The following is an 18,707-nucleotide window of genomic DNA, read 5'->3' as shown; positions in this document are numbered from 1 at the left end:
TAGTCTTGAACAGGCTGCCTAAGGCCAGACTGGGATATTACCTGACATCATCAGAGCTGGATCCAGAAAGAAAACACAGTGGACCTGCACAATAGCATATAAGATGTGGTGGGTAGAGAGACCCTCAGTCTGCCAGCTGGAGGGAAGGACTCATCAAATAATGACTCGACAACAACTAAAACCCAATTACATCCAGAGAGCCAATATAAATGGCATAATGGCCATCCCAGGAGCATCAAGTTCAGGAGATCAAGGAGACTGCACCACAGAATCCTACAGGTCTCCTACCATAGAAATTCACACCACAAAGACAGGAAGTCAAAGCAGACCAGTTTGAGAAGCAGAAACAAGAAGAGTCTCCCCTAAAATGGGGACACAAAGAAACAACCCCCAATCAAAAGGGAAGGAGGAATCCCCAAGAAGAGTGCTAAATGAAATAGAGGCAAGTAAACTATCAGATACTGAGTTCAAACCAATGGTTATAAAGAAGCTCAATGAGTGCAGGAAAAGAATATGTTTATTTCATTCACGAGTTAAGATTTGTGGCTTCTGTAAGCAATATTGATCACTCACTATTCAGCCATTTTTATGAACTAGTTGCATATAATTGTGAGTCATCTGGGGAAAAAAAGGACTGAGAAAAGAATTTGAGAGCAAGTTGAATTGTTACCAACTAATCTCAAGAAATCAGGACATGGTAGAGAGTTATATAGTAAAAGAAAAGTAGCCAATATATGTTATGTTATCAAGCAAGTTAATGCTGATCTTATTCCTTCTAGGTAACTTCTGGAGCCTGTTCAGAACATGTGCTTCGAAGTTATCCCTCCTAAGGGATAAAAAAGCTGGGATATTTATAAATTTACAGATGGGTATGTTAGTGGTTTAGAGCTGTTCCAGGTGGATTTCTATTCTCAAGGACTTTGCAAAGCTTTATATAAGACAGGGTCCACCCATAACGGATCAAACTTAAAGAGAATACAGCTTAAAGGGTTCATCAGGGGCGGCAACAACAAGAATATATCTGCAAATATGTGCTTTATAAAGCACATATCTGCAATATATGTGCTTTACAAAGTGGCGCATGGCAGACAGGGTGATGATGGGTACATAGAAAACAAACACGGCACAGATGTGGGAGACACAGGTATTCAGGGCCTTGAGTCTCTCTGCCAGATATGCAATGCTGAGCACAGTCTTCAAGATCAGCATGTAAGACACAATTTTTTAAATTACAATTAAAAAAATTATGTCTTACATAATTTATAATAAGACACAATAATTTATAATTTACAAATTATAATTTGTCTTATATATATACACCTCTTCAATTATTTGATGCAAATAAAGAATTGTTGATTAACAGATAAAAGAAGTTCTAGGAAAATCACTCCCAGACTACAACCATTATCTAATTAACCTTTTTTCCTAAACCCCTTACCTACTCTTCTCATAAAAAGGTAGACTTGAGATGAGATATTATGATGGCTTTTGAACCCATTGACCCATGACCCATTGTCTTCTCAGATTGCAGGCATTTTAATAAAGCACCCATAAATATGCAATTAAATCTTTGTCTCTACTTATTAGTTCTGATGGTGTCAACTCAAATTGAAAAATTAAAAAAGGAAAAAAATCAGTGCATTTAGTAGTATTAATCCCATATTCTAAAGCTGAGTAACTATGTCCCTTATATTAGAGTTTGCCACAGATCACAGTCCAGCTCTTGTTATTTGTCTTCTACCATTTGACTTCACTCATTTACCTGACTGCACAGCCTGTGAGGGATTTGTGTTTATCACTCTAGTTTTAGGCTTTCTGCAAGAGAGGGAAAGTCTCAGTGGTCTTGCCTTACTATCAATTTAATATCACAGGTCATGAACTCATCCCTATACCTTAGCTTTCTCTTGCAAGCTGTAAGTTCGTAGATACGAATTCCTTATTGACTCCACTTTTTAATAAGAATAGTAATAATCATATCTCATAATTATTGTCCATTTATTAATACCACATATTGCACCAAAGGCTTTATACAATATGTGGTGCATTACCACATTTATTCCTGTATTAACATTAGGAAAGTATTATTATTTATCCCCATTTGACAGATGAAGAAGTAGAAGTTTACAGAGGTAAAAATGTTTCCTGGGACACACAGCTAGTAAGTGATGGGATCTGGATCCTAGGAGATCCTGTTAGTTGATCCTATTGTAGAGCCTGAGTTCCCAACAGGTCTACACTCTCCATGATACACAACCATCTGCAGCTCAGTATCTTCAAAATGCAATTAATTCCTTCCTTTAAGCCTGTTCCTTATAAAGTATTCTTTAACCTACTAAGTAGTACTCTCATACACTTAATTCCTCAAAACTGAAACCAGGGAGTAATCTTTGTTCATTCCTTCCTCTACATATTATTCAGTCTACATATCCAATAAAGAGCCAAGTCATGAAAAAAATTTTCAACCAAATGTCTACTGATACTATTCACTTTTTTTTCACTTATTCTATCATGGTACTTGTTATAAGTATATCTTGTCTGGATGGCTGTAACATTTTCCCATTGTCTCTTCCTTATTAATTCTTTTCACCTCTTCTCTAATTATTTCTCTATATTATAGACAGAGTGAATACCTTAAAATGTAAATGTGACTGTTTTACTTTCCTAGCTGAATATTTCATTGGCTTCCCATTACCATGAAGGTATAGTTTCTCTTCTTTGCTGTGGCTCATACATCTTGTTAGGTTTTTGACTCACTCATGGTCTAATCTTCTGTCACACTCTTTATTCTTTCCACTACTACTATCTAGAGCTTATGTCAATTCTATAAATTTGTACATTCTTTATCTTTCTATTCATTCCATCCTTTCTTCCATTTCTTCTTTGGAGTAAAAAGGGAGGAAAATGTGATGATGCGAGAGCATCTGGTCAATAAGAGAAGGGTAAAACCTATAGGCTCTATGAAACACCTTTAATTTTTTTAAAATAACAACAGAAGGATATTGAGGTTATAACTAGAATGACAAAGCAGATTTGTATTTTGTAATGTATTGGGAAGCCCTGCCTGAATATCTTAGTTGGTTAGAGTGTCATCCTGATGAGCCAAGGTTGTGGGTTTGATTTCCATTCAGGGCACATAGAAGAATCAACCAATAAATGCATAACTAACTGGAACAACAAATCTGTGTCTCAAATAAAAAAAAGAAACTATTAAAAATAAGGTGGGAAGACTAAGAGACAACTAAAAGAAACAGGAAGAAAGCTATTGCATTGAGTTTGGTGAATATGGAAGATAGTGGAGAGAGTCAGAGATTAACAACTAGGTGTATAACAGTGCTATGCACGTGAGGTAGAACCCAATAATTCAAATTCAATTCTATTGGGTTGAAGAGTCTAATACTTTGTTTGAGAGTCTCTGAATTTTTTTTTCTCTTTGTCTAGAAGTTCTTGTGACCAAATCCATACTATCTACATAGGAAAAAATGGACAGGACCTATTCCTTGTATAGAACAATACCTGAAGCAGAAAGTATGAATTCTGTACATTATATGAGAAGAAATAAGGAAATGAAATAATGCATGTGGTTACTGTTGGTGTCTGAAAAAGTATTCATGGGTCTCCTTAACCTTGGGGCTGTTTCAGGGATTCCTATTTTATTAATCACACATTCCCAGTGATATGTTTTACTTTGTGGAATTAGGTTTTATTTTAAGAATGAAAATTACATTTATTGTGAGATGAAAAACATGCTAAGATTTTTCTTTGAAACTTTCATATATATCATATATTTATTTATTTTTAATATGTTTATTGATTTTAGAGAGAGGAAGAGAGAGAGAGAAACATTGATGTAAGAAACATCAATTGGTTGCCTCCCATGTGCACCCTGATGGGGTACCGAACCCACGACCCAGGCATGTGACCTGATCAGGAATCAAACCCTCAACCTATTGTTGTACGGGATGATGCTCCAACCAACTGAGCCACCTGGCCATGGCAATATATCGTATATTTAAATTGTGTAGAGAGCCTTGTAAGATAGACATTGGTAGGTTTTTTTAAAAGAAAATAGAGCTTATATAAGGGAAATAATTTTCCTAAGCCACAGAGTTAGAACTTTCCAAACCTGACACCAAGTATAATACACTTTCCAGTATATCACAATAACTCTTTAATTCATTATAAGATATGAGAACATGACTTCCATACGAGGACAAAAAGTACAAGTACACAGTCTAGATATAGCTGTAAAATTTTAGGCACAACTATATAGTGGCTTTATGGTTTTTCTGAAGTTTTGTGTGTGCACAGACACACAAGACATAAAGCACCATGACACTCACATATGTATTCCACTTTATTCTATTTTCTCTGTACAAGTAATATAGGATCTTCCACACAATGACACCCAAGGGTTACATGTACTCATCATTGCAGAAACAGACAGAGTGAAGCACTAGGGGTTGGGTGGGTACATGATCTGCCAAGGGTTAAATGTCAAGTGCGTTAGATAGCCTAGGAAGGTACCAATTTCTTTTGAGGCCTGTCTCCACATAAACCTCATAGTGGAAGATTTTGTCTTTGGCCCTCTGTGACTCACTTTCTTGATCCTGTACTAAAACTGCAGGAATATGACATTCTCATACTTCCCTCTAGATTTTTCAAAGTTTTCCTTATTTTGTTTATTTTATTCAATGATTTTTAGAGAGAGAGAAGAAGAGGAGAGAGAGAGAGAGAGAGAGAGAGAGAGAGAGAGAGAGAGAGAGATCGAGATCAATTTGCTTTCCACTTATACATTCATTGGTTGATTTATATATGTTCCCTGACCAGGTATTGAACTTGCAACCTTGGCCTATTGGGAAAATGCTTCAACTGAGCTCTCCAGCCAGGATCCAAAGCTTTTCTTGATGGCATCTTATCTAGGCCTGCTTTCCTCCCAGATACTTTTTTTTTTTTTAAATCTTGGACAATATGGAGGTACAATTGTAATACAAATTTAAGTGGGTATAAGAAATTATCTCTTTTTGGTTCATTGGCTCATGAGCTTTTTGATATGGGTAGTGTCTCAACCTATTTCTACTTTGTCAGCCACCCTCAACCCATGTTCTCTACTCTTTCTTGATATGTAAGAGATCAACAATGACAGTAAGGAATAACTTCAGATATTTCTCTGAATGTATTCCTCTCTCACACTTCTGCCTCAGCTTTGCACATGCTATTGCTTCAAACTGGACCGTAATTTCTTACTTTGACTTTCTGACTCCTACATGTCCCTTAAGGCTGTCAATTCAGAGAAATCTTTCTTGATACTCTCTTCCCCCTGCTATATATAGCACAATCTCTTTTTGTTCCGATATCAACTGCTTTTTACTATGAACAATACAATTTCTTTCTTATATATATTTGTTGAGTACATAAGTAGCAACCTCCTTCACTTTATGTACATTTGATATTATAAGGATAGAGGAATAATGGTACATTTAAGGAAATATTGTTTCCAAGGCTAGACCCAGCTATTAACAAAAGACATGGGTCACACGATCTCGGATCTGTTTGGTCTTCACACTATAGATGATAGGGTTCATCAGGGGAGGGAATAGAAGATACACAAAGCCCATGATCACTTGGACCAGATGAGGTGCCTGCTTCCCAAAGCGGTGGATGATGGACAAGCCAATCATGGGAGAGTAGAAGAGGAGCACAGCACAGATGTGGGAAACACAGGTGTTAAGTGCTTTGAATCTCTCCACCTTGGATGCAATGGACAGCACGGTGCGCAGAATCAGGGCATAGGAGAAAAGAATGAGCAGTGAGTCTATACCCACTGTGGAAACAATGACAAACATGCCATAGATGCTATTGGCTTTGATATCTGCACAGGCCAGTTTCATCACCTCTTGATGGAGACAATAGGGATGTGAGAGGACCAGGGAGCCACAGTAAGGGAATCTTCTGAGCATAAAAGGCAATGGGAAAATGAGTGCTACACTGCGGCCCAGGGAAGCCAGGCCAATTCTGCCAATGACTGTATTGGTGAGAATGGAAGCATAGCGCAAAGGGTGACAGATGGCCACAAAACGGTCAAAGGCCATGGACAGTAGCACAGAGGACTCCAGGAAGGACAAACAATGAATGAAAAAGAGTTGGGCAAAACAAGCATCATGACCAATATCTCGTGCCCCAATCCAAAATATGCCCAGCACTGTAGGAAGTGTGCAAAGAGACAGACCCAGGTCAGTCAGAGCCAGCATGGACAGGAAGAGGTACATTGGTTCATGGAGTGAAGGCTCCGTTTTAATGATAAAAACAATTGTGCAGTTGCCCAGGATGGAAACCAGATATATGAGACATAATGGGATGGAGATCCAGATGTGCATGTGCTCTAGCCCGGGAATGCCACTCAGCAGGAAGGAGGAAGCAATGCTACTGTTGTTTTCCAGGGCTCCCAATGTCATTGTGTCTGGAGGAAAGGGGGTGTTGAATTCCCTTCAAATTCCTGAAAGAAATGAATTGAGAAAAAGCTAGTGATGGTGCCTGGAAAGAAAGTTTAAAAAAATGATTACAATTGTACAGCTCCTCCAAAAGTCATTTCTTTTTGGACCCTAGTTCCCTCTTTTTTTTTTTTTTAAATTACTTTCTTTAATTTTTTTTCTTCTTGCTCCTTCAGACTAAGAGGTTTGAGCATCTTTACTATTCCTGTTGGTTATACTTAACTTTGCCTACCCCTTATTGGAAGACCTTTAATTAATTTCTCCTCACATGTATCTTTTCTGCCAGGACTCTCACTAACATTTTAAACTTTCTTTTAACTTCTCTTCCTTTCTCTTCACTTACCTTACTTCCTTTGGTATTCCCCTCTTTCTTTCTCCCTTTCTTTCTTTCTCCCTCTCTTTCTTTCTTTCTTCTTTCTTTCTTTCTTTCTTTCTTTCTTTCTTTCTTTCTTTCTTTCTTTCTTTCTTTCTTTCTTTCTTCTTCTTTCTTTCTTCTTTCTTTCTTTTTCTTTCTTTCCTCTCTCTTTCTCCCTGCCCCTGATCTGTCTTTCTTTCTGTCTTTCTTTTTCTTTCTCAACCACATGTAATTGTTAACCTTAAACACTGACAAATTCTTCACTCACCTTATTTCCAGTCTTCCTGCTATTGAAGTCTAGCTTAATCCAGATAGAGCATAAATGCTACTCAGCCCACAGAATTCCAAAGAGAACTGGAGAGTATGTGAATGGCTGTCTATAAAGTTATTCTTGATGGCTGGAGTAAGAAATCAAAGCTCTGATTTTTACGTCAGTCAGTGACTGGCTTTCCCTAGAAGTCTGGGAATCAACTGACCTGACTGTGTGGGAGGAAAGACTGAGGTCCCACCAACGATGGGCACAGAGCCAATCATGATGCAGAGTCCATGGGAGTCCACAGAACAAAAGGCAATGATGCTGGTAGGGCCCATTCTTCTTCAGATGAAGAAAAATGCTCAGGACAGGACAGTTATGTGGCAGAGGCTACATGCTGATTAGAGCCTCCTGACTTCTAGAGCAGTGATCATCTTAATCACAATTTATGTTCCCACTACAGTATGAGATCAAAGTGCACAGGGGCTTTGCTTTGTTTATTTCTATAAAGACAGTGTTTTAGAATGTGCGCTGGTATACGGTATGTGCTCAGCAATTTTTTAAAATGCATGAATAAGAGTTACGTTTTATTTAGTTAACTGTTCCTATCTGGATCCATGTTTTATCTACTTAAAATAATTCTATGAATAAAGTTCTATTAATACTATGATATTTTAGATGAGGAAATGGAGGCTTAGAAAAAATTAACATTTCTTACATCACAGTCAGGCCAAAATGGGATTTGAACTGAGATCTAATTTTTCTCTAGATTCCAGGCACTAAAAAAACAACTATGCTTTTTTCTCACACTGATGACAATTCACTGTCTACTAGTAGCAGTGAGCACAAAATCAAGGGCTTAGTAGGTACAGGCAAACTACACAGTGGTTAATAATATAAGTCATAAATACTAAGGCAGAGAATATTTTTGACCTGAAAATAAAGTAAGATGGTGAGAAAAAACTATAATATCTAATGAACATTCACTATTAATCAGAAAACATGCTGGGGACATTGCAAAAGAAATAGCATGAGGCCTTAGAAAGGCCTTGCAAGTTAATATTATTACCTCAATTTGCAAATGAGGAGAGAGAGGCTTAGAAAATTTGGTTGCGTGCCTAATGTCATGCAGCCATCAGTGACAGAGCTGGAACTCAAAGGCACAGTCTGAAATTTTGGAAACATTTGGGTTAACAAAGCTAAGCAGTGAACAGATGTGAGAAAGCTGTTGTCTCCTTTCTCAGCCAGTGCTAAAACCAGGCCTGGAATCCCATGAAGTCTGTTCTCTCTGACCACAGCAGTCTCCACTTCGGGCAGGCAACCTCTACAGACTTTCTTGTGCCTCAAACTTCTTTCTCTTTTTTCTCTCTCTCCAAATCTCTGGCTGAGCCTTCTGAGACCTCTTCTTGGTTCCACGGCTCAGCACCAAATACCTGCCCACTATATTGAACCTTCACACACCAAGGCTGGGTCCAGATGCTCCAGGCCTTACATGGGGAAGAAGGAAGGCTAAAACTAGAGACTCTGGCTCTGGGGTTATAAAGAGAGCAGAGGGTGAATGCTTAATTACCTGATTTTTATGCGACTGCCTGAAGTCCCCATTGAGAACCTTTTAAGGATCTTTAATCAATTCCCTACTCTGACTGTCTCCCTCAGCTTCATTATCTCAGACCTTGGGAATAGGGGAAAGAGAGAGGAGAATGATCATGTGAAATGTTTAGAAGGGGAGCGCAGAGGATGTTATGCATGTAGTTACAGCTGAAAGATCTGGAGAAAGTTTTAAACAACCTCCACCACTTCCGAAAAGCAGAGTGGGAGATGTTAATGTGTAATGATATTAATGTTGTTTATGTGTAATGTGTCATAACTGTATGGTTTATGCACATTGTATGTGACAGTGTACCTGTTGTATATATAAAACCACATGCAATATTTAAAAGGGTTTTTTTAATTAATGGCTTTCCTATCACCAAAGAGGAAGCAAGAAGTCAGGCCAAGTTCTTGGAATATTGTGATTGTATGGATGCTTATTCTTAGTACCCTGAGTAACCCTATATGCTCTTGACCCCTGCCTACACTCAGAGACTCCATTTCCTCTTCCTGTTTCTGATCTACTCAGAAGTTAACCATGTGTTTCTAGACATCAAGGGGCAAATTAGAGAAACTAATCTATTCTCATAACTTATGGGCAACATAAGCCCCTGCAAAGAGTAGTTAAATCCAAAAAGAAACTTTATATGTTAATAAAAGGATATGAAGAGTTAATCATCCATTTTTGGACTCTGAAACCTGATGGGGAAGACATTTTGGAGAGAAGAATTAAGGACCTTTTCAATGTTATCATTACCCAGGTAATTAGTATCTAGCTTATTGGATTCCTTTTGGGAATATAAAGGTATAAATAATAAGTAATGCCCTAGAATAGGGGTTCCCAACCTCCAGGCTATGAACCAGTACCACTCAGAGCCTGTTAGGGACCAGGAGGTAAGCTTGAATATAATGTGCTTGACTCATTCTGAAACCACCCCCCACTCCAGGCTGTAGAAAAATTGTCTTCCACGATACTGGTCCCTGGTGCCAACAAGGTTGGGGACCGCTGCCCTAGAGTCCCCAGTCCAATCATAAGAGATTATTCCAATTCATTGACTTGACTGGACACTTTGAAATGTGGTGGGCATCCTCTTGTGGCCACAGTTCATTAATCTCTGGTTGAGCATGTATACATATTTGAGTATTATGAAGCAGTATTTTTCAAATCATAGTCCCCAGATAATTAGGGTCAGAATCAACCTGGGATGCTTGTTAACAATCAGATCTTTGGGTCTCATCCTTACAGAATCAGAACTGTCGTTTGTGACAACCACAAAGGTTTAGGAATTTTCATATACCCATTTTTTATTATTTATTTTCAACTCTGATTTCACAATTTTCTATTTTCTCTATAATTAAAAAGGCATCTTCACTTTTAGACTGAATTTATTACAAAATATAAAATCTCTTGTATCAGATTTCTAGGGCTGCAGCAACAAAATACCACAGAGTGGGTGGCTTTAACAACAGAAATTTATTTTCTCACAGTTCTGTAGCTGGAAGTCCAAGATCAAGGTGTCAGCAGGTTTAGTTTGTTCTTAGGCCTTTATCCTTTGCTTGAAGGTGGCCACCTTGTCACTGGGTCCTTATATGGCCTTTCCTCTGTGTATCAGTATCATCGGTATCTTTTCTTTTTACAAGGACACCAGCTGTATTGGATTTGGGCCCACCCTAACAGCTTCATTCTACCTTAATCACCTTCATTTTAACTTAATCATCTTTCTAAAGACCTTACCTCCAAATACATTTTGAAGTATTGAGGGTTGTAACTTCAGTCCTTTGGGGAGGACCATTATTTAGCTCATAACATTTGTTTATTTATACTTTCTATTATTTTCTCACCTATTTAGTAAATATTTTATAATATAAATAATATTCCTCCTACTCACAAGTAATATTTATTTACAACCTCTGAGTCCAAGCACTGAAAAGAAACAGGTAGTATTAGATGTGCATTGGCAGAAAATAAGTTTGAATCCCAGATGTTATGGAGAAAGAGAGAGACAAAGAAAGATAGAGATAAAAACAGGGAGACTGCCCTTCCATTCTAAATGAAAGCTTTGCTGGACAGAGCAATCTTAGATGTAAGTCCTTGCCTTTCATGACTTTGAATACTTATTTCCAGCCCCTTCTTGCCTGCAAGGTTTCTTTTCTGATAGAAATCAGCTGACAGTCTTAAGGGAAGTCAGCTGATAGTCTTATGGAACTCCTTTGCAGTTAACTGTCTCCATTTCTCTTGCTGCTTTTAAGATTCTCTCCTTATCTTTAATCTTGGGTAATTTAATTATGATGCGTCTTGGTGTGTTCCTTCTTGGGTTAAAACTCTGAGTTTGCTGGACTTCCTGGAAGTCTATTTTCTGTGACAGATGAGGGAAGTTTTCCTTCATTATTTGTTCAAATAAGTTTTCAATTTCTTACTCTTCTTCTTCTCCTTCTGGCACCCCTATGATTTGGATATGGGAATGTTTAATGTTGTCCCAGAAGCTCATAATCCTCTTCAAGGTTACTCTATCCAGCAAAGCTATCATTTAGAATGGAAGGGCAGATAAAGTGCTTCCAAGGTAAGGTAAAGTTAAAGGAGTTCATCATCACCAAGCAGTTATTATATGAAATATTAAAGGGACTTATCTAAGAAAAAGAAGACCAGAACTATGAACAATAAAATGACAACAAACTCACAACTATCAACAACAGAACATAAACAAAAAACAAAAACAAACTAAGCAAACAACTAGAACAGGAACAGATTCACATAAATAGAGATCACATGGAGGGTTATCAGCAGGGAGGGGTGAGGATAGAATGGGGGAAAAGGTACAGGGAATAAGAAGCATAATTAGTAGGCACAAGATAGACAGGGAGAGGTTAAGAATAGTATAGGATATGGAGACACCAAAGAACTTATGTATAAGATCCACAGATGTGAACTAAGGCGGGGGGTGGAGGGAATGCTGATGGGAAGGTATGTGCATGGCAGAGGGGGAGAAAAAAACAGAGAGACTGGATTAATCTTTCAATAGCTTTGATTAGAAAGGCCATAGAGTTTGATCCTTTTACAGGGAAGACAATTCCATCTGCTTTAAATTTTACCTATGAAGCTTCTTAAGGGAAAAATGGTATATGATATGCAGAGAGATAAAACAAAAGCCCATGTCTTCTAGCCAAGAAAAACGTGGAGAAAAGAAGCAAGGTTGAGAGAGAAAAGGCAGAGAGAGAAGATGTAAGGCAGTATCTCATACCCAAAGATGGCTTCTTGAGGAGACACAGAACTAGGGGAGAATAAAACTGGTCTGTAGGGACTATTATTGGATTAGACTGAGAGAACTAAAGCTAAAATGAGTGATTTAAAAAAATATTAGTATTATTTTTATCATTGTTATTGCATTTTTTTTCACGATCATTAATTGGTAGAAGATTATGAGGAAGACAGATGATTTGGAAAGAAAATAGTTGACATTCCTCCCTGCACATCCTAGTTGTAGTGTCAGTAAAGTTGTTCCCATCTATATTTACCCAGTACCTGCAGTGTATAGTTCTCACAAACATTTCACGCTATTTCCACATCTCTTTGTCTCTTTATTTCTATTACTACAATAAAGATGCCTCAGTAATCCCAAATGTTAGTATATGTGGTAAACTAGAGTTCAGAAATACTAAACAACAGAAAGTCTAAATATGTGTTGAGAATTCATATATGTTAGGCACTGTTAAAGACTTGCGTGAATTATCTCATTTAACCTTCATAACATCCCTGCATGAAAGGTATTGGAATTATTTCCATATTATGTTGCACTGTTAATTCACTTTCTTTTGGATAATTGGAATTTGTTATTTTGCCACAGCATAGCTGAAACAAAAATATCTATGAGCCTTATGCCACAAACTTTCTCCCTTAACCCTAACATACCCCTATTTAAAACATCTTAGTGATTTAAAAAATGCAAACTTCTTAGCAATGCGTTGGCGGATTTGCTTGGTCTTGATGCTGTAGACAATGGGGTTCATGAGAGGCGGTACCAGCAGATACACATAAGACATGAGGAGGTGAACAATGTGGGGCAGATGTTCACCGAAGCGGTGCACAAGAGACAAACCAATCATGGGGATGTAGAAGAGTAGCACCGCACACATATGGGAGACGCAGGTGTTGAGGGCCCGAAGTCGCTCCTGGCGGGAGGCAATGCTTAGTACTGTACGGAGGATAAGGGCATAGGAGAGGAAGATAAGCAGCGAGTCCATACCCACGGTGCAGGCTACGACAAAGAGCCCATAAATGTGATTGACAATGATGCTAGAACAGGCCAGCTTCATGATCTCCAGGTGCAGGCAATAGGCATGGGCCAGCACATGGGAGCGGCAGTACTGGAAGCGCTTCAGGAGCAATGGCAGGGGGAGAATGAGCAGGGCACTTCTAAGCACCGAGCTCAGCCCCATCTTGACAATACGTGCAGGTGTCAAGACTGTGGAGTAACGCAAGGGGTTGCAGATGGCTACATAGCGATCAATGGACATGGACAATAGAATTGAAGACTCCACTAGAGACAAGGTATGAATGAAGAAGAGCTGAGTGAAGCAAGCAGGGATACCAATCTCTCTGGCGCCAAACCAGAAGATGCCCAGCACAGTGGGTAGTGTAGAAAGGCAAAGCCCCAAGTCTGTGAGGGCCAGCATGGCCAAGAAATAGTACATGGGTTCGTGGAGGGTGGCATCAGTGCGGATGACATGGAGAATGGTGAGGTTTCCTACAATAACTGTCAAATAGATGGAGCAGAAGGGAATAGAGATCCAGCCATGGAGATCTTCAAGACCTTGGAAGCCCGTCAGAAAGAAAGTGGCTTTTTGGAGGCTGCTATTATAAAGAATTTTCATGGCTTTACAATCTTGGACTTCATCAACCTTCAATATAGAATAAGATTCCTGGAGAGTGACAGATCACTCACCTAAGCCTCCTGGTTCCAGAGAGTCAGGATGGGTCTGCAAATTAAATGGAAAACATTTGGGGGACCTGATATATTAGCTTTTTCTGGAGGGCTTTAGAAAAAGCTAATATATAGGAAGGGGACTTTAGAAGGTATTTATTTATTTATTTTTAAATACATAGTTTTTAGAACAGCTTTAGGCTCACAAAAAACATTGAGAAATAATATAGTGAGTTCCCTGAACCCAGTCTCTTTAATTATTGATATCTACATCTGTACTGTATATTTGTTACAATCATTGAACCACTATTGTTATTAACTAAAGTCCCTACTTTATTCAGACTTCTAGAGGGAGTTTCTATAGCTAATGGATAACATGTGATTTACCCTTATGGTACTATGTCCACTAGTGTTGGACTCAATGGTTCAATGAGGTCATCTCAGATGGAACCTTTTCCTTGTGTTTCTCCCTGAAAAAAAAAATCTCCAATTCAATCAGTAAAGCATTCAGAATCTATATCATATATATGGAAAATTGGTACTGCACATTATTTTTCATAATCGTCTACTAATATCGGGTGTATATCATGTGCCTTCAGATGTATTCATAATTTAGCTGGGGATGGTACTTCATTCCACAATGCCCAGCCTGCAGGGGAATGCAAAGGAAGCACTGAGTAAATGTTGAGCTCCTTGAACTTGTAACTTGTGACCAGAGTGATGCCTTTCCTGAATCTACATAAAATCCTTTAGTGGCTCCAGAGGCAAATGGTGGTGTTCGAATCTGAAGTCCGGAACTGAGAAATGCCTGAGAAGAAGCAGGGTCTCCGGAAAACAAATAATTCTAGGAAAGGGTGCTTTGAGGCTTAGTTTTGATAGGTATCTGGAGATATATGTGTTTCCAATATGAGAGCGGTTCGACTGGGGCTAGATGTAGACATGGGGATGGATGGTATGCACTAGGTCTGAAACACAAATAACAAAGAGCTGAAATGGGCAGGGAAAGCCTCTGATCTTTAGCTCATAATGAGGAAATGAAATCTTCAGGGTCTCAGAGTGAGCTATGCCTCTGGGCTTGGATCAACATGATGTGCACAAATTGGTCTGTCTCTGTTACAACTGACCTGCAATCTCCTTTACTTCTACCCTGGGAACTTTTATTCAATCACATTTCTTGCAAACCACAATATAATGAGTCTATATATGTTAATATGGTGTGGGAAGTATCACATGCATAAAGAACTTAAAATAGTTAATACTTACTATGTTTCTGACTCTTTACTAAGTGCCTAATGTATATTATATTTTTCTACTCTCACAACACTCTGAGATGAGTTCTCTCCTAAGGAGCATGTTACAGGTGAGAAAATGGTGGCACAAAAAAATGTGAAGTGACCTGGGTGTGGTTACAGAGCAAGTAAGTGTGGAGGATGAAATTCAACCCTATATACTGCTAAGCTTGTATTATTGTCTTACATCACATTTACTTCTCTTACTAAAAGTCACACAATTAAGACATTAATTTTTAAAAAGCCAAACTGTGATTTTTGTACCTTGACACATCTGGATAGGCATCTCCATTTTATGCATAACATTAGATGGACCAAAATAGGTAACAATAGAGAGGAAACATAGTTTGGGGACTGAGTTTAGTTTGGAACATTCTGGATGTAAGCTTAAAATGGAATTCTTAGAGAGAGTATCTAGAGGATGTTATATGTAGTGATCTTGGGTTTAAGTGTGGGTTTAGATACAGGGCATCTCCCATGAGTACGGAGACAATTGCTAGTGGATGCAGTGTGGAAAGTAAAGACAAGGGCTCAGTTCATAACACCAGAAGCTATTTTAAATGAGGGTAGGACATAAAACTTGAACAAGCGTACTCCTTCAGAAATCTTCCTTTTTTCTCATTAAGAATGAGGGGCATTGGAGGGCCGAGGATAAAAAAAAGAAGAAAAGTCCATACCAGGTTTACCATTCACACTTCAAATCAAAATAAGTAATAATAACATAATAATTAATATAGTAACAAAACCCCTCTTGCTTTATGATTCCAAAGGAGAAGCAAGAAACAAATACAAAAAGAGGCATCTAGGAAAGAGAAAAAATGAAGGAGAGAAGTGGAGACTTGGAAAGAATATAGGCTGTGGAAGAAAAGGAAATATTTAAAGATTTGGAGAGCATGCTGACAGTGGCATAGGCAACAATACAATCTTGCTCTAATATCGAGAGAAAAAAAAAGCAAAAACTTTTTGAAAGGAATGATAACAAAGAAGGGAAAATTTTCCATCAATTAAAGGGAGATGCAAACAAGAATTTCAATATCTGTGTGGCTTTTCAGCCATGAGGCTTACAGTGAAGCTGGTTTCCGCATATCACACACTGAGCCAGAGAGTTTGTGAAGTAGAGGAAACGTGTGGCAGTCATTTATTTCATTCAGACAGGAAAGGGTCATTATGCCTGATTAGTGAGGAGCTGCATCCATAGTATCCCATCCCAGTTATTGTCTTCCTTCCAAATATATTCCTTGCATGTTATATTTAGGGTCTGAGTAAGAGGTAAATATGCCAGGTAGGAGGTAGAAGAAAAAGATCAAAGGAAGTCAACTGGCACTGGAAGATGGAATTACTGTATTACTGGAGTCTTGCAATCTCCACACAGATTTGGAACCTAATACAGTTTGCTGAATAAATGCATGAATGAGTGGATAAAAGAAGAGATGAGAGGCAGTTAAGGATTGAATAGAGCAACTTCTAGTGCAGTGGCTCTACAGTTTCTTCTCTAAGGCACTCACCTCCAGATTTTTCTAGATTGGAAAAAGTGTCAGTGGATCTCACCACTAGATGATATCATGCACCCTTGATTCTCCCAGCAGCTCCAATTTATTGAGGTAAAGGGATGTCACCTTAGGGTTTGTGGCAGAAACAGAGGAGCGATAGGCTGAGCAGTGATTTTGATAACACTCTCTCTGACTCTTAACATAATTGCAAACAAAGCTATTTAAGGTTGTCAGCATCTGTGTTGATGACAGTTTGCAAAATTACTCCCAGGTATAATCATGGCCTTATATGAGTATAAAGTTTGATTGTTAAAAAACACTGCCAAATCCATTTTAATATTTGATTATCTTAATACAATTTAAGGTAAGAAAGATGGAGATTGTAATTTCAATTAAAGATAAAGGAACTATCGCTCTGAATGATGAGAAAAAAGATGAGAGAGAGGCAGCAAAGATTAAACTGAATGATTAAAATGACTTTTTAAAAATTGAATTTATTGCGGTGACATTGGTTGATAAAATTATATAGGTTTAAGTTGTACACTTCTATAATGCATCATCTGTGTATTCACTGCCCCACGTCAAATCTTTCTACAACACCACACACAGGACAGAGCAGGACTAGACCAGCAGTTCTCCTACTCCCAGTTTATCTGCCACTCAAAACTCTCTTCACTAATCTGTTGTGGGGATTTAGCCAAGTAGCTAAACTGAGAGCTCACTGTATGATCCTTGTTATATGTGCTCCACTTATCTCTGTATTCCTGGCTGTTCTCTGTGATTCTTCCAATACATACCTGAGCACCAGCCAGTGGAGAAAAGGGGGCTTGGAGTGCATACTTCTTCTCAGTCAGAACTCAGGATGGGTGGTAGAACAGCTACACAAATACTCTCTGCTTAAAACACAGGGTGTTTTTGAAAAGCCCAGCAGCTTCTCCTCAGGGGCCTTTGTTGTGGCTGGGAATTCCCTGAAGAGGCCTCAAGATGCTTAGCTGAGCATAGAAGTCACGAGAGGCTGAGAAACCCCAATGCTGTATGTAGGCTAGGAATACCTTCAAGATGGTGGTATGTTTCTACTGACAGATTTCAGTTTCTGAAACTGGATAAGGAAGACCCAGCTAGGCCTGCAGAGCAGTATTATGAGAGAGAGAGAGAGAGAGAGAGAGAGAGAGAGAGAGAGAGAGGTTTTTAATTCAGATAAAAGATAAAGCTATTCCAGCCTTATCTCTGATACTTCGGGGTTTTTTTTTTTTTTTTTTTTGTAAAAGTCTGTAATCCTCTTTTATTTTTTTAAAATTACTTTATTGTTGTTCAATTACAGTTGACTGTATTTCCCCCCTCACTCCCCCCCACCCCAGCCAAACCCACCTCCCTCCCCTGCTTCCACCCTCCCCTTTGTTTTTGTCCATGTGTCCTTTATAGTAGTTCCTGAAAACCTTTTCCCCCACTGTCCCCACCCCCTCTGGCTATTGTTAGATTGTTCTTAATTTCAATGTCTCTGGTTATATTTTGTTTGCTTTTTTCTTCTGTTGATTATGTTCCAGTTAAAGGTGAGATCATATGGTATTTGTCCCTCACTGCCCGGCTTATTTCACTTAGCTTAATGCTCTCCAGTTCCATCCATGCTGTTGCAAAGGGTAGGAGCTCCTGCTTTCTCTCTGCTGTGTAGAATTCCACTGTGTAAATGTGCCATAGTTTTTTGATCCACTCATTTACTGATACTTTCTAATGATGTGACTATGCAACCTAGGACATGTTAGTTAATCTCTTAGACTGTTTCCTTATATCTTAAAAAGGGAGCCTCTCCCTTCTCTTTTTCAGACAGACCCTGGTACTATCAGGCACTCTCATAAGTTTTAGAGTCAACTGCTAATATAATTTGGGTTGTGTTTAGGGAGAATTATGGCCTTTAGTCTTAATTATAGGTTTCTTAATAACTACTGAACATTCATTTCTTGTGTTTTTCTCACTAGTATACATATGGTCTGGGTCATAATTCAGAAACTCATAATCCAAAATGCCAGTTTAATACCTTCAAGTGGTTCATCAACCCATTTTAACTACCAGAATCTACATTACAGGCGGCAAACACGAGGCCTGCGGGCTGAATCCGGCCCTCCACCTTGTTTTATCCGGCCCGGCACCTGGTTTCTTCCTGGTGGCAGTGCCGAGCTCTCACTTAACGGTTAAGGAGTAGTTACATTTATACAGTCCTAAAGTGACATTCAGCTCTTTGAAGGCAACCGCGAGGCTGATGTGGCCCCTGGTGAAAATGAGTTTTTCACCCCTGATCTACGTCAAGAGTTCTTCCAGAATTAATTTA

General features: G+C 38.6%; 2 protein-coding genes across 5 annotated transcripts; both read right to left on the bottom strand.

Annotated features, from left to right (window-relative positions):
- Window positions 1-5,057: 5,057 nt before the first annotated feature.
- On the bottom strand, window positions 5,058-8,616 carry LOC112316023 (olfactory receptor 51G2). Of its 4 annotated transcripts, none has more exons than XM_045181928.3 (3): window positions 7,320-8,616; window positions 7,112-7,241; window positions 5,058-6,493 (listed from the first exon to the last, which is right to left on the bottom strand). In XM_045181928.3, the coding sequence occupies exon 3, from the start codon at window positions 6,450-6,452 to the stop codon at window positions 5,514-5,516; it is 939 nt and encodes a 312-aa protein (XP_045037863.2). In that variant the 5' UTR covers window positions 6,453-6,493; window positions 7,112-7,241; window positions 7,320-8,616; the 3' UTR covers window positions 5,058-5,513. The 4 variants fall into 4 exon arrangements, with proteins under 4 accessions (XP_045037863.2, XP_045037864.2, XP_024428482.2 ...); XM_045181929.3 differs by having other exon boundaries at window positions 8,166-8,616; XM_024572714.4 differs by lacking the exon at window positions 7,112-7,241.
- A 1,475-nt stretch (window positions 8,617-10,091) lies between these two features.
- LOC112316068 (olfactory receptor 51G1) lies at window positions 10,092-17,245 on the bottom strand. Its single transcript, XM_024572778.3, has 2 exons — window positions 17,182-17,245; window positions 10,092-13,660 (listed from the first exon to the last, which is right to left on the bottom strand). The coding sequence occupies exon 2, from the start codon at window positions 13,553-13,555 to the stop codon at window positions 12,596-12,598; it is 960 nt and encodes a 319-aa protein (XP_024428546.2). The 5' UTR covers window positions 13,556-13,660; window positions 17,182-17,245; the 3' UTR covers window positions 10,092-12,595.
- Window positions 17,246-18,707: the final 1,462 nt, after the last annotated feature.

This window comes from Desmodus rotundus, chromosome 5 (assembly GCF_022682495.2).
Source record: "Desmodus rotundus isolate HL8 chromosome 5, HLdesRot8A.1, whole genome shotgun sequence".
NCBI lineage: Eukaryota > Metazoa > Chordata > Mammalia > Chiroptera > Phyllostomidae > Desmodus > Desmodus rotundus.
Note: the sequence above shows the minus strand (reverse complement) of the source record. Positions and strands in the feature narration are given on the sequence as shown.

Bases quoted from the DNA above. Each gene is read 5' to 3' on its own strand.
- LOC112316023 (XM_045181928.3), bottom strand. From the start codon at position 6,452: ATGACATTGGGAGCCCTGGAAAACAACAGTAGCATTGCTTCCTCCTTC.
- LOC112316068 (XM_024572778.3), bottom strand. From the start codon at position 13,555: ATGAAAATTCTTTATAATAGCAGCCTCCAAAAAGCCACTTTCTTTCTG.